The sequence below is a fragment of the Pelodiscus sinensis genome, chromosome 3 (genome assembly GCF_052426305.1).
Source record: "Pelodiscus sinensis isolate ZL-2025 chromosome 3, ASM5242630v1, whole genome shotgun sequence".
Classification (NCBI taxonomy): domain Eukaryota; kingdom Metazoa; phylum Chordata; order Testudines; family Trionychidae; genus Pelodiscus; species Pelodiscus sinensis.
Genome location: NC_143054.1, coordinates 177,326,195 through 177,352,843, shown reverse-complemented (window position 1 = coordinate 177,352,843; position 26,649 = coordinate 177,326,195). Strand labels below are relative to the sequence as shown.

The following is a 26,649-nucleotide window of genomic DNA, read 5'->3' as shown; positions in this document are numbered from 1 at the left end:
ATCATCAAGTCCAGTCCCCTGCCCTCAGGGTAGGACCAAGCACCATCTAGATCAGGGATCAGCAACCTTTCTAAAGTGTCATGCCAAGATTTTACCCTCCTGCCCTGGGCTGTGCTGCTCTCCCGGGGAGAAGGGCTCTCTCCACCACGCACCCGGTGGACCACCTGGCTCAATGCAAGTTTTTTCACGAACTACCAGTTGCTAATGGAAATTCATAGTTAATTACTCCAGAGACATTTTGCTAGTGCTGCAGCTAGGGAGAATGGTTTAATTTAAATTATTAAACAGACTACACATTTTAACTTTCTCATGTTTATCAAATTTAATTTTAAACAATGTAAAATATTAATTTATGTCCAATACAAAAAGTTTCAGTGTTTTCTTTCTTTATGGCAGGGATGGGAAACCTTTTTTGGGTCGGGGGCCACTGACCCACTGAAAAATCAGTTGGGGACCACACAAGTGAGAAGCAAAAAAAAAAAAAAAACTCCTCCAATAATCCCCAACCCTCACTGATGTGACATCCCCCCCTCCCCACTTGAGACACCTCACTCATCTGGTGCTCCAGCCCCATAGGGCGAGGGGAAGAGACAGGGAAGACTGAGGTTCAGGGCCTCCCATAGGCCAGATTTACTTTTCTGGGATTCCAGGATTAGTGGATTTTGCGGTCCCTTTAGGTTCTTGGGGGGGGGGGGGGAAATGAGGGGTTCAGTGTGTGGGGTAGGGCTGCCAGCGAGTGGGATAGGGATGAGGATCAGGATGTGGGAGAGAGGTGTGGGGTGCAGAATTGAGAGAGGTTGTGAGCTTTGGGTGGGAGGCAGGTTGCAGAAGTAGGCTGGGAGTAGGGTGTCTGGCCATGGGGAGGGAGCAGAAGTAAGGGAGGGTGCAGTATGTGGCCAGGAGGAAGTGTGAAGGAGTAACAGTGGATGCAGGAGCAGGGTGGGAGTAGCTGTCTGGCCAGGACGGAGGGTGTCTGGCCAGGAAGGAGGGTCCAGGAGCAAGGGAAGGTGCAGATTCTGGCCAGGAGGAAGGGTGCAGGAAAGGACTGGGGGTAGTGTGTCTTGACAGGAGGGAGGATGCAGTAGGGGGTTTGGGGTAGAGTATCTGGACAGGAGAGAGAGTGCGGGAGCAAGGGAGGGTGCTTGGTCTGGAGAGATGCTGTTCTGGACACTGGCACAGTCTCTGCCTACAGTCCCCTGGGGTCCTATACACAGGGGCTGCTCCGGATGAGAGCATCCCCTGTCTGCAACAGGCCCTCTGCAGGGCTGGAGCAGCCCCCTGCCCATAGTAAGTGGTGAGCTGCTCCAGCGTCCTCCAATTACCAGTTAATTAGAACAGGTAAGCATCATCCATTGAGACTAAGGAAGTTGTTCCATGTAATTGTGGGATAGTTCTGAATGACTCCCAGGCTCTGATTCAAATGGGTCTGCATCTATACTGCACAGTAATAGGGTCCTGAATCCTGGATTTTATCTTGAAATCGAGGTTGGACCTCTAGTGATGCAGTGTCATGGGACCCTACGTCTGGGGCCTGAGTTAATGCAATTGCAGTATAGTTGCATAGGGGGTCCTATGGGGCTCCAATCCATCCCTATTAGTAGAGGAAGGTGGGAGGAGTTCTTAGAGGGGTCACACGGCACCCTTTGCTTCCGGCCATGTGTCCCATCTTGATCCCAGAAGTATTACGCCAGGGACGGGACTTCCTGTTGCAAGTGCACGTGGCTAATGGGATTGGGGCATGGCTAGTGTGTCCCCATTTTTGGTTCAGAAAGTATAATCACTGTAACGATAGCACCTGGTGATTTTAGGGATTCATCTTGTTTGGAGACAAACAAAAGTTATCAGAAAGCAAACCTGAAGGTTTATTTTATTTCAACAGTAATTGCTATTTAATTTCCCCAACAACCTTGATTTAATATTTAACATCAATCCTCAAGTGTGTGTCTAGCAAACATACCAGAAATAATTATTCATTTGTCTAAACACACCTAGGCAATAGTATTCTTTTTAATAGTACATTGGGGGTCTGTTACAGGAATTTACTTTGTGGTTGACAGACTCTTCATATTGTACCTATTTATGAATACATTTTATAATTTTATGAAGGTATCTTCAATCCCTAATCTACACTAGTATCTCTCTTGTTTTTACAAATGAGTTCCCTTTGTTCTTGGTGGTGTTCATTAAACAAATAAACTTTTTCTACATTCCAGTTATCTTTTCTATTGTATATGGATCACTTGATGATTACCTGATCCATTCATTCTATCTGAAGCACCTTGCATTGACCGCTGTCAGAAGGCAGCATACTGGGCTAGATGGACCATTGGTCCGACCCAGTATGGGCATTCATATTGTATTTCTAATAAATTTAAGAAAGCATTGCTCAAATTAAATTAATGTCAGTCAGTCATGTTTCGATCAATAAGTGTCAAAAAAACAAAGTTTAAATATGTAAGGAAGGAAGTTTTTAGGTTTAAATAAAAGTATAAAATTAAAAACTAATTATAATCATCCATCCAAATAAAAATGTTACAGGCTCTGTAACAGAAGGATCATTCATTTCCAATAAGATCTGAATTACCTGTTATAATTAACCTTTATTTTCGTATAGAATTTCCAGGTTTTACATATGAGAAATTTTTCATATGGTGAACTTTTAATTTTCTGAAGCTTCAGGGGATAGCCAAGTTCGTCTGTACAGAATAAACTTAAAAAACAACAAATAGTTTGGTAGCACTTTATAGACTAACAAAACGTGTAGATGGTATCATGAGTTTTTGTGGGCACAGCCCACTTCTTCAGATAACCGCAGTTTTGAGTTTAGGATGTGCAGACCGAAAATTTTCTGTTGTGCAAAAATTATATTTATGTAGAAGACTAACATCTTTAAAATAACACTTGTAAACAGTTCTGCTTAACCTTTTTTACAAAGGAAAATTGGGTTAGGGCTTAATAAACTGATATGTCTTGATTTTCAAACTAATAATTTACTTGGCTGGACAAATGAAAGTGTTTTCTCTGGCAATAATTTAAGATTGATTCATATTCCCGGTTCCCTTGCTTTAGGAGTGCTCTCACCAATAGCTCTCCTATGAGTATGAATTATCGTGGATACTATTACTCATCGTTCTTTTTCCTTTGTTGATGGGGGAAACTCTATTATACCAACTTCCTTGCTTGTTTAAAAGACATTTCTTAAACTTGTTATAGTTAAAGCAAGATGTTTCTTTCTGTGTTTTGAAATGTTTTCTGTAAGAAAACTGTTTTGACCCTTTTTCAGTGTTCTTAATTTACTTTGTCTTTTTTGTTTGTTTGTTTGGTTCTGTTTCTGGTATACTTTTCTTCAATGTCAAGCTAATGCACCCCAGGGACTTTAAAGTATACTCCTTACATACCAATGAATAATCCTCTTATTTCATAGGCTCAGAGTCAATGGCCTTTTTCATATGTAATTACTTCATCAGTTTGTCACTTATCATCATTTAATAACTGTGGTAGCTACAGAGTGTTTAAAGAAAAGTCCAGCAATGTAATTGTGTAGTTTGGAGCATCGGTTTATTTGTGAGTTGGATATCTGCTGTTACCAAGGACTCTGAGAGTGCCTCACCTAGTTAGTGATCAAAAACTTCAGAGGGGTAGCCATCTTAGTCTGTAACTGGAAGAACTTAAAACAACAACAAATAGTCTAGCAGCACCGTAAAGACTAACAAAACATGTAGATGGTATCATGAGCTTTTGTGGGCACAACCCACTTCTTTAGTTTTTCTAGTTAGTGATGTTGGGCTTCAATAATTTAGTTTCTATAACACTCTCACTTTCGTAAACTTGCTTTTCTAAAAATACATAATTCCTTTATTTATATTTTAAGAATGGAATTTTGAAAGAAGCACAGGTCCTATTCATTGTTACCTGACTTAAATCACTTGGCATGTTTGAAATCCTTTCTTAAATAAAAAATAAAATACTGGGTACTCTATTTTAGGTGCCTGCCATATTACTGTGTAATTTGTCTCAGCAATTTTTTCATACATATATAACAGGTACATATAAAATAATCAAAAGGAAATTAATTACTGTTTAATGCACACTGTATTTGACACACAAAATGCATGGCTGCAGGAGGTCAGAGTTGAATACTGTTGCTGTATTTTAAAAAGGAGGTAGATAAATTTATGGCTAACGTTTGAAGCTATGCTAGCTGTTATAAAAGTCTTTAGTCTGTAAGCAGATTGTCATGGGTATAGGAAGGGATCCTTCTTTCTCATTTTGTCTGAAACATACTTTTTTTGCCTGGAGAGGGGGATTTTCCATTTTTTGTCAGAAGTGTCACGATGTTAGAGGCAGAAAGTGGGTTTTATGAATCATTGGCCTGAACAAGTGCGTGCTACTTTCTCCCTTTGTAGTATTCTTTTTATCTGGTAAAGAAGTGTTTCAGAAATGCTCTTTGACTAAGACATAGTCTTACAATGTAAGAAGAAGACAGTAGTTACTGATTTGACTTTGATGTACTGAGTGACTTGTGAGTTCTACTCTAGGCCAGGCAGAGGATGGGAGGATGTGGTCTGGTCAGCTTTCAACCCATCTAATACAGGCGTATTGTGGCTGAGTGAAAAAGCCTAGGGATTTAGTATCTCTGTAGTAGTGCTGGTGAGTTAAGGTCCTGAATAGTCAGTCAAAATCATTAGTGATGTGTGGTTTATACCCTGGTTGCAGAAATAAACATTTTGTGTGATACTTATTTTCACACAGTATTTGTGTACATAACATTTTTATGTACGCAATCTCCTGTTATGCTCATAGGGTCTTCATAACATTGGTAGAGATTATAAATAACTTAATTACCTTTTATATGTAATGAAGCTCATGATACTGTAAACCAGGATTTTTCCAGTACAGTTTGCTTAACACACACTTAATGCTAAAAGATTAAGACCTCTTTCACAGCTCTTCAGTTGTGTTCTTCCCCAGCTTCCCATTTCCACAGCCTAAGTACTACTATGGTAACTTTAAACAGCTCTTGTGGGAAAGCAAAAAACAGGGTTACTCACTGAGACTCCATTTTTCCATCTTAAATACAGCTTGATTAGGACGTGTATCACCTCCTCCCTCTTTGCCACAACTGCTATATGAACTTCTTTAGTAACTTTTTCACTCAAGACATGCTGTGTGAAGGTCATGGATGAGAGACCAGTTCTTTTGAATGTGTAAGGTTGTGATGTCATTCAATGAGGGGCAGGGCTAGCTAACCTCTCTTGGCATCTCCAGGAAACTACCCAGCTCTGCTGGGGGAGCTCCACACAGAAAAGGAAACAGTTACTACTCCACGGTGAGTAACCCTGTTTTCTCCTTGTTTCACCTTCAAACTGTTTTCTTTAATTTTGAATCTCATGCGTTAAACATGAAATATTTGGTTTGGCCCATGATCTAATCCTAAACATGACAAGATACTTATTTGTATTTAGGAAAACTTTCCATTAAATTGATGGATTGAAGCCCAACTGACATTTGTTTTTGAAGCTGCATCTTATGACTGGACTGTAATAGGGATAGAGTATCTGTAGAGAATTGGGCAAGGCGCATAATGAAATGTTTTCAAACTAGAAGAAAAAACCTCTTACATTTTCTATTTACAATGGGGGTTTTAGGATTGGTAGTGTGGAGAATTAATCCAACAAATTCCTCCTGATGGTTTAATTTGAATTTATATGTTTTCAGCCTACACAAAGTGTAGGTTTTTTTTAAGGCTCCCTCTGTATTGGAGTCAGTGTGGAATGAGATGCACGAAAAACACAGGAGATTGCTTTTACCTTCTGTTGTGTGGTATGACTTTATGTATAAAATGAACTGTTATCTTTGTATAAGTAGCCTCTCTGAGGGGAATCTTGCTTTTCTGCATCATCTGCAAATGTAACTGTATCATGTGCTCGTGATAGTGTGTATACTAGAAAAGCTTGCTTTTCAGTAGTTGAAACTAAGCTGCTGATTCAGTGGCTGAGCTATAGTGCTGAATATTAATAAAAAGGAAATCCTATTATGGGACATAGATTATACCTGTCTTCATTTTGAGTATAGAACCTTATGTCATGAGTAGGCTCACTGAGATCAATGGGAATTCTTGTACAGAAAGATAGATACTGTGTGAATAAGGGTATTCCAATCTAGTCATTGATTTTGGATACTATCAGAGCTAGAATTATAAGCTAATGGTCTCCAGATCCTGAAGTGTGGAATATAGACTTGAGAGAGGTAAAATGTCCCTTTCCCTTGCTTCATAATTTAGAGATGTTGCTGCAGAATATGGCTTGTTTGCAGAAAACAATGGATTCTTCTGCTGACAGACTTCTGTCTGAAAGCAATAGGATCTAGTTCAGGAAAAACTGTTGTGCTGGTATAATCATGGTATAATGCCTTTTACTGCCTTGAGTATAGTTACTGTTTACAGACTTATCCATTGGTGGCTGTAGAAACAGATAAAGCATTCATTTTTAATACTAGCTTTCTTTATATCTTAGAAATAATTTTTATAATAGCACTCATTTAGCAGTTCACAGTATCCCCAACGTACTGCACTAAAGAAGTTAGCCTAATCTGTTTTGGTTTTTTTAAGAAACAGATTAAAATTATTGATACTATTTCCTTGCCTATCAGAGAACGGTTGTCTTTTGTTTGGGGACACTGTTAGCTGAGGCCAGAAATCTGTCTTCTTGAGTGTCATTATATTCCCACTTATGGGCTGCGTCTCGACTGGCAAGCTTTTCCACAAAAGCAGCTGTCTACACTGGCCGCTTGAATTTCCGCAAGAACACTGACGATCTCATGTGATATTGTCAGTGTTCTTGCGGAAATACTATGCTGCTCCCATTCGGGCAAAAGCCCTCTTGCGCAAATGCTTTTGCGCAAGAGGGCCAGTGTAGACAATGCAGTATTGTTTTGCGCAAAAAAGCCCTGATCGTGAAAATGGCTATCGGGGCTTTCTTGCGCAAAACCATGTCTAGATTGGCAAAAACTTTTCCATTAAAAGCATTTGCAGAAAATTGTGCCAGTCTAGATGTAGCCATGGAGTATTACCCTCCTACTGGTGCCTAATGATAGAACCTTCTCCAGGCAGTCCATTTAGAGTCATAGTGTCTAACAAGTTCTGAAGCAGCTGTAGTGAATTACATTATTTACATTTTCAGAATAATATGGCTAATGTACAAAATGTAAAGCCAACTAGGGGCAAGCATGTTGGACACCATGGAGTTAGAGTGTTCATATATCCCCTGCTACCTCACTGCTCAGCATTTTTTAACATTCTGAGGACAAGGCTATGTGAAGGGGCACAGAGATCTCTACTGCTTTGCTTCCTTCTCACCAGGTGCCAAAGTTGGAAATGAATCCCCCTCTCGTTCACTCAGAACTGCCCCCCCCCACGTTATTTGTTTCTTGTCAATTGTTTAACATGGTTGCTAGTGATAAGTATAGATAATTAAGTTAGTAGCTCAGTTCCAGGTTATGATAGAATCACATTTTTTTAAAAGAAAGAAGCTGTGGATTTGAGATATGTACTTTGTGCCTGGTTGACTAATGAGAGTTGGAGATTCTCATTATATGCGTCAAGTGATTGGGAAAGAGACACTCTCCTGGGCATTCCATCTGCTGGACTTTAATGCCTAGAGCATTCAAGGAAAGGAACAGTTGGCAGCACCTTCTCCTTACAGAGGTACTTGAAACTAAAAATCCTCTGATCCAGGCATTCATCAAATCCAATGTCTAAGAGGCCAATTTCAGTTCCTGTGAGTTCTTCCATCAAGTAAGAGCTGTGTAAAGGTGCCAGGAAATTGGAACACTCATCGTTTCCAGCTCTGGATCCTGCTTCTCAAGCAGTCAGGTTTTTGGAAGGTACCATTAATGGAGATGGGAAGACTACTGGTGACAGAATCGAGAGCCATGCTGTTGGGTCTAGCTGTGTCAACCCCAAAGAATACTTGGAAAAGATGGCCATTGTTAGCAGAGTAGGAGTCCACATGTCAGAACCATCCAGCCATGGCTCCAAAACAAAGGGTGGTTGCGTTTTCAGCTTCAAGAATCATGGGTGTGGATTTAAGTACTTCCCCCAGATCCTTTGCCATCTGAGGGTGCGTCTAGACTACATTTCTCTTTTGAAAGAGGAATACAAATGTGGGAAATAAAAAAATGCAAATGAAGTGCTGATTTACAAATCTCGTGCTTCATTTGCATAATCTCGTCTGATAGCTTTTTCAGAAGAGATTTTTTTTAGAGGGGGAAAAAAACAGTCTAGATGGGGTTCTTTCGAAAAAAAATCCTTTTTCAAAAGAACTCTTATTCCTGAAAAAATGAAGCTTACAGGGTTCTTTCAAAAAAGGGTTTGTTTTTTTCAAAAGAACCTTGTCTAGACTGCTTTTTTTCTGAAAAAAATCTCTTCCGAAAAAGCGATCTGATGAGATTATGCAAATGAAGCTCAAGATTTGTAAATCAGTGCTTCATTTACATTTTTGATTTTCCTCAGTTGCATTCTTCTTTCGAAAGAGGAATGTAGTCTAGATGCACCCTGAGTCTTTGATGCCAGCATGAATCTCTGCTCCGGTTCTGGTCCATCTTCTACTCCAAAGAAGAATTTTACTTTAGTGCTTTGTATGCATCATTTTATTTCTGAGCATTCCTTGGATCTGAATGAAAAACAGAAGATCTTGAGAAGAGACATGCTTTGCCTGTTCCTAGATTTGTGTTATGTTAATCAGAAAAATGGAGAGCAGGGGAGATTATTAGCCTTTTTCTTGACCTGTCTATTTCTCCTCCTCCTCCTCAGACTCCTATAGGATCATCACATAGAACTTTTCTTTTTTTTCCTGTCCTCCCTCCAGCTCTTTTGCTGTCTCCAGTGTGTTCCATTGTGAATCTGAGGCCTGATTTGTATCCAAAGGAGGCTAGAGGAAGAATAAAGAAACTTGTTTCCCCCTAGTTCATGCCTCCTTTTGGTCCCCCTCCTACATGTGTATTCCTGAATCCCAGGTTTTGGGGGATATCGAAAATCCAGGGTTCTATAATCTTATATGTGGCTGCCATAGAAATTTTTCTGTTGAAGGTGTGACTAGGGAGGTGACGTTTCATCTGTAGAGGGTCCGGCAGTACATCTGTCTGCATTTCAAATCTATGTCTGATACCTCTCATGTCTGATATCTCATCATCATTTTCCTCAGTTAAAGTTATTCTCATACTTTTTGAACAAGAGTGTGCAAACAGACTGCAAACTTGATTTGTCACCAGACATACATGTCAGAGCATGCCGCTTCTCCTTCTGACAATGCTTTATGGTTTCATGATCTGCAAGATCACAAGGCATCCTTCAGTACTCATGGATGGACCCACCCAGCCAATGTTTGACATTGTTAGAGCTACCTACAAGAGTAAGATGTTGTCCCAATCCTTGATGGTCTACTGAAGCCTGCTAAAACTTGCTACTTTTGCAAGCCTAGGAGACCGTTTATTTCAGGTACCTTTGGAAGGGTTTTAGTATTTTTATCACCTAATTCACTTCTGGCGGTGGCTACTTGAACTCTAGGCCAGGGATAGGAAACGTAAGGCACAGGGGCTGGCCCTGGCCCCCAACTTGCCTGGATCCAGCCTCTGAGGCTCTCCACCTCCCAGCATTGAGGAGCCTGAACTGGTGCTCCAGCCTCCCTCCCTGTCCTTGTCGACAGCGGCGCGTCCAGACTGCCCCGATCTGCCGACAAACAGCTGATCATCAGCTGGTCGGCAGAGCACGGCAGCCATTTAAATTTAAATGAAGCCGCGATTATTTAAATCGCAGCTTCATTTCCCTCTGCCTATCAGCCTAATCTACATGGCTCCATCGAGGGAGCCATGTAGTGTAGACACACCCTTAGAGACTAAAACCCACTTCATCAGATGAGTTGGAGTGGAAATTGCAGAATCCAGAGTATACATAACAGTAAAAGAAATTACTTGTCAAATGTAGGATCAGTGTTAATGAAGCTAACTAAGTCAGGCTGGATGTGTCTCATTCGTAGAATGTGATATGGAAATGAGAATATCAAAGGTGGGGAAATTCTCTTTTATAGTGTGTTAACTACTTAAGATCTAGCCTTGGTTGATAGTGTTGAACTAGTAAATGAACTCCATTTCAAGCTGTCTCCTTCTGTAACTGGGTAATATAATTCTTTAGTAGAAGGATGGCTGTTTTCTTTATTGAATATCCAAGAAGGTTAAAACAATTGATAGGTAACTTATTTTGCTGTTATATGTATCCTGGATTCTGTAATTTCCCCTCCAACTCATCTGATTAAGTGGGTTTTAGCCATGAAAGCTCATGACCTAATAAATTTGTTAGTCTCTAAGGTGCCACAGGACTGCTTATTGTTTTTAAAGTTACGGACTAGCATGGCTGCCTCTCTGAATTATATTGGATAGTTCATTTGGCCATTCTTTCAACTTCCCATATTTTGGTAGATTGCTGTTTGTGTATAACATAGGTAAGAAGTTTCTGAAAGTGTTGGCTAATATGTATGCACCTTTGAGAAATCCTGTCCCTAATTGGGATCTTATTTTGGTTTTAACACTTACGAAACAATGTTTTGAATCATTCGCTGATTGTTTGCATTATTTGTCTCTTACAACCACGTTCATTATTACCATAACATCAGACGGAAGGATGAGTGAACTAAATGTCTTGATAGCTGACCCCCCAATTATACCTTTTCATAAAAATAAGGTAATTTTTAGGCCATATCCCAGGTCTTTTCCAAAAGTAGTTTCTGAATTTCACATCAGTCAGACAATTAATTTACATGCATTTTCCATCAAAACTGCTTACCAAAAAGGGGTAATCTGTTTTGCATACTTTGGATGCAAAAATAACTCTTCTTGCATATTACTTAAATTTTCAAAAGTCTTGTGTTTTTATTCAGTCACATGGGTTATACCATGTCTTCCCAACTACTTCAAGATGGGTTAAACAATGTATTGTTGAATGTTTCTCATTAGCAGGAATTCCTGTACCTACATGAGTATGGACTTATTCCACCAGAGCTGTGGTAGTTTAAGCCAGTTCCTTGTTGCCAAAATATGCAGGGCTGCAACCTTGAGTTTTGTACACACTTTAATAAATATTTCGATTAGGTTTTCAGGGCTGATGCTAGATTTAGTAGTACTGTGCTTCAGTTTCTATTCATTTAGGACTCTGTTTCCTCCTCCAGGTTATTTTCAGCCCTGCTGATCAAACTATCCATAAGTGGGAGTATACAGAGTCACTCGAAGAAATGAAAATTACTACTTGTAACCAAAATTTGAGATGGCTCTGCATATTCACGCTTCCTACCCACCTTCTCCTTGTCTCGCAATTCTCTTGTTCTTTGTCTCTGGATTGGTGATGGAAGGAACTGAGGTGGTGGAGGCCTTTGGGCATCCTTATATAGACTCTCATTCAAAATGTTCAATGATGATAAGGGGAAGTGCAAGAGTGTGAGTACTCAGACACTGCTTGGAGAAGGTTTTACGATTAAACACCAATAGGTGGATCAGTATCCCAAAAGTGGGAATATGCCGAGCCATCTTGAAGAACTCTGGTTATAAATAAGTAACTTTCATTTTTTTAATATTGTTAATGTCTTCCAAATTTGACACATCTATTCATATATATATTAGAAGGATTTATGCTAATTAGCCAACATTTTTCTAAAAATAGGTTTTTCTGTATAGTACCTTCAGTATCTTATTTTAGAGGAAATAGCTCTCTGACTTTAATGCTGCAGCTGTTTGGGAATCAGTGTTTGTTCCCAAACAAATAATTATAAATGGAGCACCCATGTTAATTTTCTTTTCATAGGGAAAAATAAGTGAAAAGTTGTTAGTTGTGCAACATTTATTTTCAAACTTCTTATATAGTGCTGTTAGAAACACAGAAAGGAAAAATAAAATGAAAACTGATTTTCTTGTTAAATTAAGAGCTGTAAAAATTGAACTACAATGTCTTCCTTTTTAATTGATTTAGGATTTAGATTAATGTGTAGATGTGAACATTAAAAATGGTTACATCAGTCAGACTTTACTTTAGAAAGCTGGCCTTTTTCTGCAGTTGTTGACATACCCAGTACCTCATCTAATGTAAGATTGTAGCTCCCTGTTATGTTTTAGGTACCAGTGATATGAGTTCTTGTTCTAGGATAAATATAAACCTAAGTTCTGGTCTTGGCAAGTAAATCTCTCAATTCACCATTTTAAATGTTTCATTTTATCATGGTAGGGTTCTGTGTGCTTGTGCTGAATGTTTAAGCACCTTTTGCCAAGTGAGCAAGCATTAGTAACAATAAAAGGCTGATATTGTTCCTCTTTCTCATTTTCTAACTTTTTTTGCACCATTTCCACCACTGATACAATGGACCCTTTGATTGGTACTGTTCTTGCACTGTTAGTGCAGTATTTATGTAGCTCTTGAATTTCTTTGAAAAGTATCCTGGTGGTTTTTCATTGAAGGTTTGACTCCACTTACTCTTAGTGTCTATGATGTAGCTTTAGAAACAAAACAGGAAAGAAAATGTAAGAAATATTCAAATGACATAGTCTTGTCATCAGATACATTGGCATGCAATGCCACAGTCTGCTGTTTTATTTATGCAACCATGTGCAAAACCCACATTTTACAAGGACTGAGAATGCACAGCTAAAAATTTAGAGTAGAGTCAAGTCATAATCTTGGTTAAGCTTTACTTCATAAGAAAAAGCTTGTCCTGTAGATGTATTTTTCTGACTATTATGTACTTTCTTGGCATGGTTATTATTAGTGGTGGGCTTCAGAGACTATCGTGAACAATTGGACCTGGGCACATTGCACACCATTTTTTCGTTTTTAAAGGAAAGCCCATGGGGGGGGGGGGGGAGCGAGAAGGGAGGGAATAAGATAATGAATATTTATATTAAGCCTTTCCTTAGACCAGGGCTACTCAACTCTGGAAGCCTCGGGGGCCACAATGACACTCACAAGCACATGCCGAAGGCCACAACTGAAGTGTGGTTGCATATACATACAAATATATGCAAAGATTAAGGCAAGACTATACAACGCACAGTCCCCATTTAAGTCCGTTCTGCTGATATTAATAAAATGCAATATTTGCCCGATTTCTATCCATATGACGGCACTTTTAATGAGCAATGACAGTCCAAGAATTTAACTATTAAAACACATATCAACAGAAGACCATTATATTGACTGCTTTTTTGTTTTGGCTCTCACCCGCAGACTGCGTGTAGAGCCCCGTGTAAACCCAAACCACATCGCGGGCCGCAAACAAATGGGTTGCGGGCCGCATGTTGAGTAGCCCTGCTTTAGATTTTTATTAATAGTTCCCTGCTATTCAGTAATCTGATTTGCCTGAAAATAACCTTGTAAATAGTTGTATCAGTGCTCTTGTCCCTCATTGTCATGCTGTGCATTAGAAGAAGTGAAAGTCATTTCTAATGCTTGTTAAATGGAACATGTTGAAGATTTTATACCCAAAGTGTCCTTCTCTCTTGGTTTTTACTCTTTCAGAAAAGGCAGACTACCTGACCAATAGGTACTCCTGGGTTTTAGAATGTTAATGATAAATAACAAATAAAATTAGTAAACTAAGCCTTGTGAGTCATCCACTAGCATCAGCCTTACTTTGTTAGGAGAAACCAGTTGTCAACAAAACAAATTTCCTTACCTTGTAATAAAATATGTTTTGTCTTTATGCAGGGTTCCAAGTCTGGTGTCTTTGGAGGAAACAAAACTTTTCACTGGTGTTAATTATGGTAGGTCAATCCTAACACAATTAAATCATTGAGCAGTCCTGTGGCACCTTACAGGCTAACAAATATATTGTATCATGAGCTTTTATGGGTAAAACCCACTTCATCAGATATTAAATCAGGTCATTATGAGAAAATTAATTTCAGGCTCTTACTACATGCATAGCCAATTGACATGTTTACACTTGTGGTTCATTATTAAGAATTAGGTCCAACTAATCACGCGTAGATAAATGTATTGTCTGAAAACATAGAACAATACCGAAAAGAAAGGATTAATATGTTACATCCTTCTGGGAAGCAGTCACAGTAGTTAGTCTACCTTGCACAGAAGCTGTGCTCTGAAATACATTCCCCAAACTGTCTATATTTATATTTACAAGATAAAAAACTAAAAGCACACTGTACCTCATCCCAAACTAAAATTTACCAATTAATTTTTTACGTGATTTTTCTAGTATCATGGTGTATCTTTCCTTTTTCTGTTTTTGGATTCTACAGGTTGAACCTCTCTAGTCTGGCACCCTTGGGACCTGACCGGTGCCGAACTAGAAAATTTCCGGACTATGGGAGGTCAAAATTGTGTAGCAGCATTACCAACACTACTTCTCTTACTAAAGACATTAGAAGACATTTAGGGGTAAATTAGAACTAAATAATAGTACAGAGCACGAGAGCCAGGACTGGTGGCTGTAAACAATTTTTATAGGTCCGTGAGAGATTTGGTTACACCATAATAAGTGGACATTTGGTTAACTAAAATCATGCCAGAGCATGGATGTTGCTGGACCACAGAGTGCCGGATTAGATAGGTTCAGCCTGTACACTCCAGATGAGTCGCCTGTGAAGGTACCTCACAAGCTTGTATCAGGACTGAGCATTCATGTGTCTCATTTTTGACAAGTTCGGCATCCTCTTATGGCAAGTGCAGAGTGGTACTATGGAGGGCATTGTGGGATATACATCTCAGACTGATTGAACACAATAAAATTTAACATGATTTTGTGCTAATTTATATGTAATGTGTAATGCATATTGATAGGGCGTGCAACACTCATAACATATGCTTTGGCTAACATTTCTATTTCTGATAACCACCCTAAGTAGCTAGGATCACACAGCTGCAAGATATATCTAGCTACTTAGGGTGGTTATCAGTTCTGTTTATTTTAGAGACACTCTGTCTGTCTGTAGCCAGGATGGAGTTTGAGATCAGTATAAACTATATATATATATATTGTAGAGTGCATCTGTGTGTCTGTGAACCCCTCATAAATTGTAAGAGCTAGGACCACCAAATTTGGTATGCAGCTTCCTTTTTTCTTAACTTAAACCAAGATCAGGGCTTGGTTGTGCCTAGAAAACGGGAATGAGACTGAGACTATTTCCCATAACATGGAAAGGGAGGGGACAAAGTAGAAGAATGGGAAAGGGAGGGGCACAGAAAGGAGGGATGCAATACTGAGAGTGGCCACTGGGGCAGCTGCAGCACCGAGAGTGGCTACCATCTTGCCTGTCAGCATGCCGGTAAATATCTCCCCAGCCCCTGCTCTGGAAACTCCCCCTTCTCCCGCCCCCTTCCCCCAGAGAGCCTGCAGGAGCCAGTCCTCCTCTCCCTCCTCCCCTCCCCCCCCCCACCCCCTGAACAGCTTGCAGGCCTCGGGGTGGGGGGAGCGCTGCAGGACGAAGCAGTCCCCCGAGCCTCAACACACTCCTCAGACAGCCTCCAGCCTGTTGGGGAGCAGGCCCTAGAGCAGTGGTCCCCAACTATTTGAGGCTGCTGGGCACCAGGGGCGTGGCCATTCGCCTGCGGAGCGCCAGAGGGCGGGGACACTTGCATGCCCAGGGGCGGGTTCCCTCCTTGCACCACGCACTTGGGGCTGGTGCCCCCTCCAAGGGCCGCACGCGTGGGGCCAGCACTGTCCTCCTTCCCCCCCCCCCCCCCCAAGCGCCTCACGCCCGGGGCCGGAGGGGACTACAGCCCCCGGAGCCTGGTCCCCCCACATTCCCGTCCCCCCCCCCCGACAGCCTTTAGGCCCTAGGAGAGGGCAGCTGGGGGGACCGCTGGTAGGGGTTCACTGCCATAATTCTCTCGGAGGAGTCGCTGCTGGAGCAATGCCACCCTCGACACCGTGGGTGGCTCCTGGTGGGCCCCACCCCACCACAACCCATCCCCCTGTCCTGTGGCCCCTGCCCTGAACCCTGCCTTGACTTCAGCACTCCTTCCCTGAGCCCTTGATCAAAAGGAAGATGGCAAATGATTAGAGGAGCAGAGACCTGGAGCCGGATTTGAGGTTGAATAAGTTGCCAGACACTGCCTAGGGAGTCAGTGAGAGCTGAGAAGCTGACAAGGAGACACACACAGACTGAGGGAGCACACTGCGTGCAGGACAGTCTGCTTCTCACAAACCGGAGATGGAGGTTAGCCTGAGGAAAGCTTACAAATGTAAAGGAAAGTGTGTACAGGGAGTACTGATACCTGTACTTTACAGATAAGGAACTGAGGCACAGAGACAACAACTTGCACAAGGTGATACAAGAAGTTTATAGTGTAACAGGGATTTGAGCCTGTCCCTTTTTTGGAGCACTTCTAAAAGGATTAGCCCCGTGCACATGAAAGATTCTTGTTAGATGTGGAGCTTTTCTTTTTCCTCTTTGAATAAAACTTTATTTCCAGCCACTGTTCTCACTGCTTGAAGGAATAGGAAGTTCTTTCTCTTTCTTTTTTCTACTGCTCCCATTGCCTGGATTGGCAAAATGCTACTTTCCTCTCCCCTCCAAACAGCCAAAAAGAATATAAACTCTTTTCTCGCCCCTCTTTTAATTGCTTAAAGGATGAAGTATCACTCCTTGAGCATTTCTGCTCTTCTATCCCACCCCAGTAAGTATATTCTTCAGAGCTTGTTACATCATAGGCACTCTGCACCACTCTGACTTTTCATAGAAACTCCTATTTTGCTCTCCCTAATCTTAGGCATAGCACTTGACTAACTCAACCTAAGGGTATGTCTACACTGCAATAGAGGACCTGCAGCACAGCCATTACTGGCTCAAGTTAGGTGACTTGGACTCACAAAGCTCAGGTTGCAGGGCTAAAAATTGCAGTTTAGATGTTTGGGCTCTGACACCATGGGAGGAGGCCTCAGAGCCTAGACTCTGGGCCAAGTCCAAATATAGTCACTGTAATTTTTAGCTTAGCAGTCTGAACACTGCAAGTCTGAGTCAGCCGATTTGCTCACTGAGGCTCAGTGCCACAGCTTTTTTTATTGCAGTGTGGATGCACCCTGAGAGACAGAAAAGAAGCATATCCCAACTTGCATGGTGGGACTGTAAACCAATTTGTGATATGCCACTTTGTTTGAAGAGGCATTTTTGTACTCATTTAGTGAGCAGAGTTAATTAAGTTGAAAAATGTCCTGTCCAGTATTTGGTCTGACAGATGGTGACTGCAACATAGGATTTCAGTGTGATGTGGAAAAGTGAGTGGCGTACCCCATGGCTTTGACACTGAGGTGCTTAGAACTGCTTTTATTCAGGTGTATGTATGTTTGCATATAAAAATATACTATTTTTTGAAAGTATTTTATATCACCTTTATATAGTCCTTTATCTCATGTGATTTGAGGTGTGTAAGGAAATTAATCTGTTCTTAAGCTTTTGCATGTCAGTTTCCACTGTTTTCAGTTAAGCTTCTCTTTATTTTATAACACTATGCAATGTAACTTAGAGAATATACTTTATATAATGAATGTTCTTATTATCTTGTGTAGACTTATCAAGAGAAAACCACAGAGAAACCATGGCTAGAGTCATAAGGAAACTGCTGCGTAAGTATCTTTTTGTGTGTCTTATTCCTATATGCAGTACATATGCAAAGATTTGCTTTCAGTGTTGTCAGGTTACTGTGCTTTTAAATCCAATATTAGCATTGTAGAACAGAACAAAGAGGCAAAATCTGTTGTCATGAATTGTATGACAACATAAGTGACATACAGTTTTGAGCTTCACAAGTAGATAAAATATTTCTCTGTGTAGTTAACTCTTTGAACTGTGCTTCGTATCAGATAACAAACTTTTTGATTCCATTTTAATGGTAGGCTATATACTTGACAACTCAGAAGATGATACCAAGTCTTTGTTTCTAATCATAAAGGTATATTCTTTTTCAATAATTTTTATATATTTTGTTTTCATTTTTAATGGGTTGACTTGTTTTACATAATGTAAAATTGTTTGTTTGTAGATCATTGGTGACCTCTTACAATTCCAAGGGTCTCACAAACATGAGTTTGACTCCCGGTGGAAGAGCTTTAACTTAGTGAAGAAATCAATGGAGAACAGGGTTAGTATCTTGTTTACGTAGTTTAGACAGGAAAAAACAACTTTAAAAAAATTAGTTTTGGCTGTTGTTTTACCTTAATGTCTTAATGGAACTCTGCATGTGTTCCTTGGGAAATTGATAAAAGTGTGATGTGGAAAACTGAGTGGCGTGACTTTGACATTGAGATGCTAAGAACTGCTTTTATTCAGGTGTATGTATGTTTGCGTATAAAAGTACACTATTTTTCCAGAGTGTATTATATTGCCTTTTTATAGTCCCTTATCTCATATGATTTGAGGTGTGTAAAGAAATTAATCTGTTCTTGAGCTTTTGCATGTCAGTTTCCACTTTTTTCAGTTAAGCCTCTCTTCTGATACTTCTGCAGCTACTGTATTCACCCTGATGCTGTCCAGAAATCGGGACCCAGTGACATTGATGCTTCCACTCTCTGGTCAGGTCCTTCAACCACACCATTTTTCCCAGAGGGCCATTTCTGACTCTCAGGAAAGCTGTTAAGCATCCCCAGTCAGGTCCTGGCACTCAGTAATGCCAGTTTCATCTGGGAGATGAGAGGCATGGACCTGCGACAGAGTATGCAGCCAACCCTGGGATCACTGGGATCAAGCATTGTGGTGCCTGGTACCATTATGATCATGGCATATGGACCCCCTGGGAAATAGTACCCTCTGGGGACTACCCAGCCCCACCCATTCCACCACACTAATGAGGCAAACATTCACCCCTGCATCGAAGTCTGAACTGCAGCACTGTGACAGCGTGTCAGGAAGCCCCTGACCCTGCACCACCATCTGCAGCCAGATGTGAGACTCAACCAGCTGGTAGAGTAGAAGGTTTTATTGCTTCTCAGAGACGGCGTAGCATAGGAATGATATTAGCTCAGACACTGAGAGCAAAAATCCTTATTCCTCTCAGAGGGAAGGGGCTCATGGGCCCTGAACCCCCCTTTCCTGCTCTGTCTGCTCTCTTCGTCCTACCCAACCAAGACTGCTTCACCCCTACAGCCACTGCTCACTCACCCCAGGCAACACCGCCTCCTCCATTGTCCTCCTTCCAGGCACAAGGCGCTATGTGCTGTCATCGGGGCCTCAGGATGTGAGAGACTGTACATACTTCCCCAGTGAGTCACACCCAGCCTCCCCCTTCTCATGCAGCTAGTACTGCAGAGCCTGGGGAAACGGAGGCACCCACATACCGACACACAACATCACTACCGACACACAACATCCTAGGACAGTAGGATCACATATAACCCCATAAGACAAATGATGAATGCAACACCAGAGTGAGCATACGATTACAAAAGTAGACAGCATTCTCATTACGTCACAAGCACCCCTGGGATCAGAGGTAGGTGTAGGCAGCTCCAGTGCAGCAGATCCTGAGCAAGGGACAGATGATACTGGCTGTAAGCACATCCAGATGATGATCTCGTTCCAGAACAGTCAGCTACCACTCTTAAGGACTAGAACATATTCCAAGACCTTATGGGACATGCGTAGCCATGACCTTAGAGACCCCCTAAGCAGGTGGTGTGGAATATGCCACACAAACTACTCAAGATCCTATTCTTGGTATTGAGACCTATATCAGTGGCCAATGGGTAGTCTCATTAAAGTCCCTATGAAAGATCATTTGGTGGCCAGAACTGCACTGTAGGCAGCCTTGGACTGCAGTCCTGCCTGTAGTGTGATGGTAACAACAGTTGCAATGTGCCGCTTGTCCTGGTTGGCTTTGGCAGACGTATCTGAAGAATTTCAAACAATCATTGAGGACCTTCCAATTGAGGGCCAATAACTCTTTTACAAGAAGACTGACCAAGCAATGAGATCTATCACAAGGTTCACTCACCATAGTTGTTGCCTTCTTCTGGCTGCTCTGGTACTAGCTCTTTCCAGCTCCAGTTCTCTCTGTGTCTAACTGTGTTTCTTCCTAATGGAATATCAGAGTCTTTCCTTATTATCGGTCCCAGGCAGTTTTCTCATTCACCGGCCATGATGGGATCCCTAGGGTGTAACCTGGAGTCTGGGACCACTGACCCTTCTGTCTCACCAATCTGGGGTATCCCTCTCATTTTGTGATGTTGCGGCAAGTTAGGGATGTTAAGTATCAGTTAAATAACTAACTGAGTAGTTAATGGAATTTCATCAACTACTTGATTAGTTGATGAGGGGGAGGGACGCTCCCGCTTCAGCGCTGCACTTACTAAATGTAGTAAGAGCCTGGCCCGGGGGTTAGCTCCTGGGGATGGCTGTGGCTCCTGCATCACGGAGATGGTTCTGGGGGGAACAAGTTTTAAGCTTATGCTTATCAGGTAGTCAGCTCCTCAAATAGTCGCTTACATCCCTATGTCAAGCCACAAATCGCTGATGGGTTCTGCACTTATACAGACATCCACAAGCAGGGGCACACAGTTGAGTTAAATAAATGCTTTCTCAGCCACTCATGAAGCAGAGATAGAGGCTCCAGCCAATTTCCAGCAACGCCCAAGCCTGGGACCCCAGAACTGTACCATTTTGCACTGGTCAGAAGCCTGGTCAGCGTAAGTTCATTGCCCAGTCCGCTTCTCCTTCAATATAGAGAGGGGATACACACTAGGCTTTGTAAACTGAGCTGAGATTTCTCAAGTACTTCAGCCAAAGCACATCGTTGTAAGTAAAATATAAATCAGATTTGTTAACAATAGTAAGATTGATTTTAGGTGACTTTAAGTAGCAAGTGTAGACCTCAAAGTTGGTTGCCAAAGAAATAAAAGTACAGTCTGAGTTCCGTAAAATAAATAGGATTTGAATTAAGTAACTTCTTACCCTAATAAATTAGGGATATAAAATCCTGGTTAATTGGTTAACTGATTGACATGATGTGGCACTCTCCTCTCCCTCCCGTGTGCAGGGGTGAGGGCCTGCATAGGAGCTGGCAGCCCCAAGTGTGTGTGTGTGTGTGGGGGGGAGCGTGATTCTGGTCCCAGCCCTCCTGCTGTTGGAGCAGCCCTCCGCTCACAGCAGGCCACTCCTGGGTACCAGTACCCAGTAAGCATCGCCTGATAAGGGTGATGCTTACGGGGGTAACTGGTTAATCAGTTACCCATTCACATCCCTATAATAGATAGTACAAACAAGTCACAGAAGGGCACTCCTTTCCAGGCGTAAGGTCACCCTTGTTCAAAGTCTTTGACTTCTGGGTGTTGAGGGAACTGTTCCATTTTAAGTCCTCCCATTCCCCGCTCTTCCGTCGTGCAAAAAAAAAAACCAATTTGTGTAAACAGAAGTCAGCCGCCGGGGAAAAAACACCCCACTTTACATCCTTTCGCTATATGTCCACATTTTTTTGAACGTATCTTGGACATATAGTGGGGATACCCTGTACAACAATGACACATACAACCCAAGACTTTTAAAGTGATCTCTCACAGGGCATGTTTTGAACAAAACATATCTTAATCATGTCACCATAGTGAATAGGGAGGTTCCAGAGTGCTGCTTTCAAGTGCAAAGTGTCACACTGGCACTGTGGTGCCATTTCCTAGTTGCTGGTAGGGAGACATGGGCCTCTGCTCCAGGTTCCAGTTAAGGAATCAGCAGCCAAGGCTTGCACCCTCCTGAACCTTGCTGCCTCTTCCCTGAGCCCTTTCTTTAATTGAAGTTTAAACAAAAACAAATTTTAAATCGCGTGTATATTTTAGTCCACCCATCAGAATGTTTCACTGTAGAGCCTACTGATAGAAAAGGTAAAAGTCAGTGTAGAGATTTGAATAAAATTACTTTGTTTTCCTTGCAGCTTCAAGGAAAGAAGCAGCATATTAGAGCCTTGCTGATTGACAGAGTCATGTTGCAGCATGAGGTAATGTACATTTCTCTACTACGGATTTTTACTTGCTACTTTACTAGGAAATGTCAATCTGTAACATTTTTTTATAATTAGAAGCATTCTCAATCTCAACAATAATTTTTGTTTCTTAAATTTGTAAAATTGTAAATAAAGATTGTCTAATTAGTATTTTTCTATTTCCTTTAGCTGAGAACGTTAACTGTTGAAGGCTGTGAATATAAAAATATACACCAAGACATGATCAGGGATCTTTTGTGTTTGTCTACAAGTTCCTATGGTCAGGTAAGACTCTATCTTCCAAGCTAAATTAATGCTCTCACCAGATACATTTATTGAGTTTATTTTCAACTTGATATTTGCAGTGAAATGTAATATAATATAGTTTTTATTTCCTTGGTAGAATTCAGTGTCATAGTATCTTTGTTTATTTCAGGTTTCGGTAAACCCATAGAATTGGCCCATAGAATCTTTTGTTAGTTATTAAGCTTTAATATCATTAGTATTAAGTGCTTAGCAAATGTGCCAGATTGACTAAGTTGTGGAAGCTGAAGTCTTCAGTCCACGAAACAGATGCAGAATGGCCCTAGCCAGGAAAGCTTCTGCGCATCTTACTCCAAGTGTGCCTAAAACCTAATCTAGAGAAACAGTAAGAATAGTTGAATGAACTTCCATGCCTGCTACGGCTATTTTAAAATGAAGCAGGTTACATTTCTATGCACTGACTTATCATCTTAAGATCTGCATGTTAGTAATCAAAGAGAAGAAGCATATCACTGCTTTGTATATCCTTTTGTGTACTTGAAGATGTCTAGTAGTACTTGTCTTTCCACAGGTCAGAAATAAAGCTCAGCAAGCATTCTTCACAGCACTGGGAACATACAACTTTTGTTGCAGAGATATCATTCCTTTGGTTTTGGAGTTTTTGCGGCCAGACCGACACGATGTTACTCAGCAGCAATTTAAAGTACTGTCTCAATTATTTAATTTCAGATCTGAGTTTGTGTGTAAGATTTGTATGGTAAAAATGCATGTGGTATACAGGCAGTCCCCGGGTTACGTACAAGATAGGGACTGTAGGTTTGTTCTTAAGTTGAATCTGTATGTAAATCGGAACTGGCATCCAGATTCAGCCGCTGCTGAAACTGATCAGTTTCAACAGCGGCTGAATCTGGACGCCAGTTCCGACTTACATACAGATTCAACTTAAGAACCCCAGGCGTCCCCAAGTCAGCTGCTGCTGAAACTGATCAGCAGCTGATTCCAGGAAACCCGGGGCAGAGCAACTCTGTCTCGGGCTTCCTGTAGTCAGCCGCTGGTCAGTTTCAGCAGCGGCTGACTTGGGGACGCCTGGGGCAGAGCAGCTCGGGTGCTGTTGGGTTGGTCCAGTAGCGCCAAGGAGCGGTGCTGCGGGACCAACCGGCAGCGCCCCACCTGCTCTACCACAGGCCCCGGGCTTTGCTCCACGTCTCCCTGGTCTGCTGGGGGGGGGGGGGGAACTAGCTGCATCCCCCCCCCAGCAGACTAGGGAGACGCGGAGCAAAGCGGCGGAGGACCCGGGCCGGATCGCGGCGCTTCCAGATCAGCGCCTCCGGTCCGGCCCCGGTCCTCCCTGGTCTGCGTCCTCCTTTGCTCAGCGTCTCCCTGGTCTGCAGATCAGCTGACCAGGGAGACGGTGATCAGCTTTTCTCGCCCCGGAGGAGGCGGGCGGCGGGACCAGGCGTCCTGCGGCTCCAGTCCTCCGGGGTGAGAAAATCCCCGTTCGTAACTGCGGATCCAACGTAAGTCGGATCCGCATAACTTGGGGACTGCCTGTACTATTAAGATTTTATTAGTGTTACTCTGGTCGAATTAACATGAATAGCTAATCCTAAAGTGACTTAGGCAGTCATCCCAAATAAGTATCCATAAAAATATTTTATACTGTACTCCACCTTCATGTATATACCCCATTTCATCCGAACCTCAGGAATTACACTTTTTGTTAATAGCAGTTCGCTTTTATTTCCTTATTAAAACAAAAAATAGTACAAGGTAATAAAACTTCATCAGATTGTTCTTCAGTAGCTTTTTAGCAACCTTAGTAGAGCAAGGAAAGTACTCTGAATTTAACAAAGAGCTCATCAGCAGAACATGTTATGGTAAGTGTATATTTGCAGTGGCCCAAAGTGCAGCTTACAGGGATATGAGTAATGGTGTACACCATTAGTGTAAACCTGTATGAAGAGGATTACATTAATGAGAACTGGGAATAATTTTTGTTCCTGTAGTTTCCACTCAACAGAGTTATAGTACAGCACTTTACACATTTCAATTTGCACCCCCTATTGTCCAAATTATAGGGCAGTGCAGACAAGCCTAAGAAACACAAGTTTGTAATTTAAACGACCATGAATAGGTTTGTAGAAAGGCCAGATGTACTATTTATTTGTTGATTGTAATTAAAATGTGTTCTGTGAAAATAGTTCCCTCACAACCAATCAACGAAAGAAAAATCCATTTAGTTAGCACTACTTTCACACACCACTTAAACAAATATTTAGTATGTCAAGAATTGTGAGAAATATCTTGTATGTATTGGTGATAAACTGAATGGTTTAATCTCAGTTCAAGTTAAAATTTAATAATTGTTAAAATACAGATAAACTAATTTTTATTCTATATGAATGAACTCTTTATGTAACTTTTAATATTACAAATCCTGTTTTCTGTAGGGTGCCTTGTATTGTCTTCTTGGAAATCATAGTGGAGTATGCCTGGGAAATCTTCATGACTGGGACTGTATTGTACAGACTTGGCCAGCAATTGTTTCTTCTGGACTAAGCAAAGCTATGTCTCTGGAAAAGCCATCTATAGTGAGACTCTTTGATGACCTAGCAGAAAAGATCCATAGACAGTATGAAACCATTGGATTGGATTTTTCAGTAAGCAACAAAAAAAATCACTTAAAAGCTAATAAGAGGCTGTTTGACTTACCTTTGATAAAATGAGTTGTTACTTTAATAACTGTTACACATTTCAGTTTAGCTTTGACTTCTGTTACTGATATATTGATTTCATTCTGATTTCTAATATGCAGGAATATATGCAAGTACAGGTTGCACCTCCAAATCTGGGACACTGGTCCAGCAACATCCATGGTCCAACAAAGACCACAGACATTGCTGGCCAGAGAGCCCCAGCAGCTGGAAATGGGGCCTGCAGGAAGGCTGGCAGGTTGGCTTCAGTGGGGCCAGTTCCAGGGGGACCAGTAGCAGCTGGGAAGCCCTGGGCCGAGCTGGCTGCAGAGGGGACCCTGGTCAGGCAGGGAGCTTAGGGTCTGGGGCCATGAGCCCTGCCAGAGGAAGAGCCCACAGCAGGGCTCACGGCCAGAAGGGGAGAATTGACCTCCCCTGATCCAAACCAGAGAGTTTGCCGGAACCATTCATCTTGCACTGTCAGTACTTGTGTTGTATCTGTTCTGTTGTTAGTCTAACAGCTTAGTCTAAATTTACTTAATTAAATGAAAAATGGTGATCGAAGCCATTATTATAAATATTTGAGTATTTTTGTTTAACGATAAAATCACAGCTTGTGCATGGCTTACCCACTGCCTTACAATGTGGACATTTAATCATAGCCGTACCTGTATTTTAAAACTATTGTCTTCCATCTTATCATAATAAGACTACGGGGAGCAGTGATTCCTTGCAAATAACAACTTGGATTGCTTCTCTAGGAAAGTTTGTAAAATATAATGGAAGGCTTATTCATATCTATGTGAAAGGAACAGTATGTACATTGCATTTGACTGTCTTTCTGGGAGTTGTCTTTTTTCAAAAACGATGACTAACATTCCTTGGCTGCTGTTCAGTTAGAGTTGTTTTCCCTCTTTCTCGACAGGTTCCAGAGAAATGTGTTGAGATAGCCATTCTAATGCAAAAAGCCAAAAGCCCAAGTGCCAGTGGGATGATGCTTACCTCAGAAGAGATTCAGTTAGGAATCCAACGACAGAAAGAAAAGAATGCTGAGGCCTTGCAGTAAGTTCAGTTGGTCCATTTAAACTTCAATAAGTGCACAAGTTATAGAGCATATTAATTCTTAGTTGATAAACATATACAGTTCATGAGTTATGTTGTCCATTTTATCTAAAATTGTACATTAAATGTAATATTCTAGGAGTATGTGCTTTTTGTGTCTGAATTTTGAGGCTAATCAATAATTATTTGTGACATCTATATGTAGGGTTTTCCGTAGAAGAAATGAAGCTATTTTAAACGTAATCTCTTCCCAAAGTTTTTTTTTTTTGTTATGTTAGCCTACAAGTGACATCAAACTCCAACCATCTTTCCTTTTATTATTGAATCCTTACTTTTTTTTTTTCCTTTGGTAGCCATCTTGCAGTAATTCTTAGCTGTATTGGAAGGGACACTATTGACTTGTATGAGAACCTGAATAGAATGGAATATCTCATATTCTCATCATCATAGTGACTGAGTACCTTCTAATACCACATTCATAAAATAGCACTTCGTCTCAAAATTTTATACCAGTTCTAGTTGCAAGTATTTATTCAGATAACTGTACTTCAGAGTCAATTAAAGATTTTTTTTTAAATTGGTCCATTTAATTTGTGTATTTGACAGGTTTGTTTTCAGGCATTTTAACTGTGTTTGTTCTGGTGGGACTCCCTTTTGTAAAGTCCTCCAGTG

General features: G+C 41.3%; 1 protein-coding gene across 2 annotated transcripts in view; it reads left to right on the top strand.

The window, feature by feature from the left end:
- Positions 1 to 26,649, top strand: part of PSME4 (proteasome activator subunit 4) — a 142,189-nt gene that overhangs the window by 72,414 nt on the left and 43,126 nt on the right. For both annotated transcript variants that reach the window (XM_006122111.5, XM_075925476.2), the window contains 9 exons: positions 13,742 to 13,797; positions 17,565 to 17,621; positions 17,892 to 17,947; positions 18,038 to 18,136; positions 21,911 to 21,973; positions 22,148 to 22,243; positions 22,794 to 22,925; positions 24,673 to 24,882; positions 25,841 to 25,977. In XM_006122111.5, the coding sequence (XP_006122173.3) occupies positions 13,742 to 13,797; positions 17,565 to 17,621; positions 17,892 to 17,947; positions 18,038 to 18,136; positions 21,911 to 21,973; positions 22,148 to 22,243; positions 22,794 to 22,925; positions 24,673 to 24,882; positions 25,841 to 25,977 (906 nt within the window). The remainder of the gene's footprint in view (positions 1 to 13,741; positions 13,798 to 17,564; positions 17,622 to 17,891; positions 17,948 to 18,037; positions 18,137 to 21,910; positions 21,974 to 22,147; positions 22,244 to 22,793; positions 22,926 to 24,672; positions 24,883 to 25,840; positions 25,978 to 26,649) is intronic.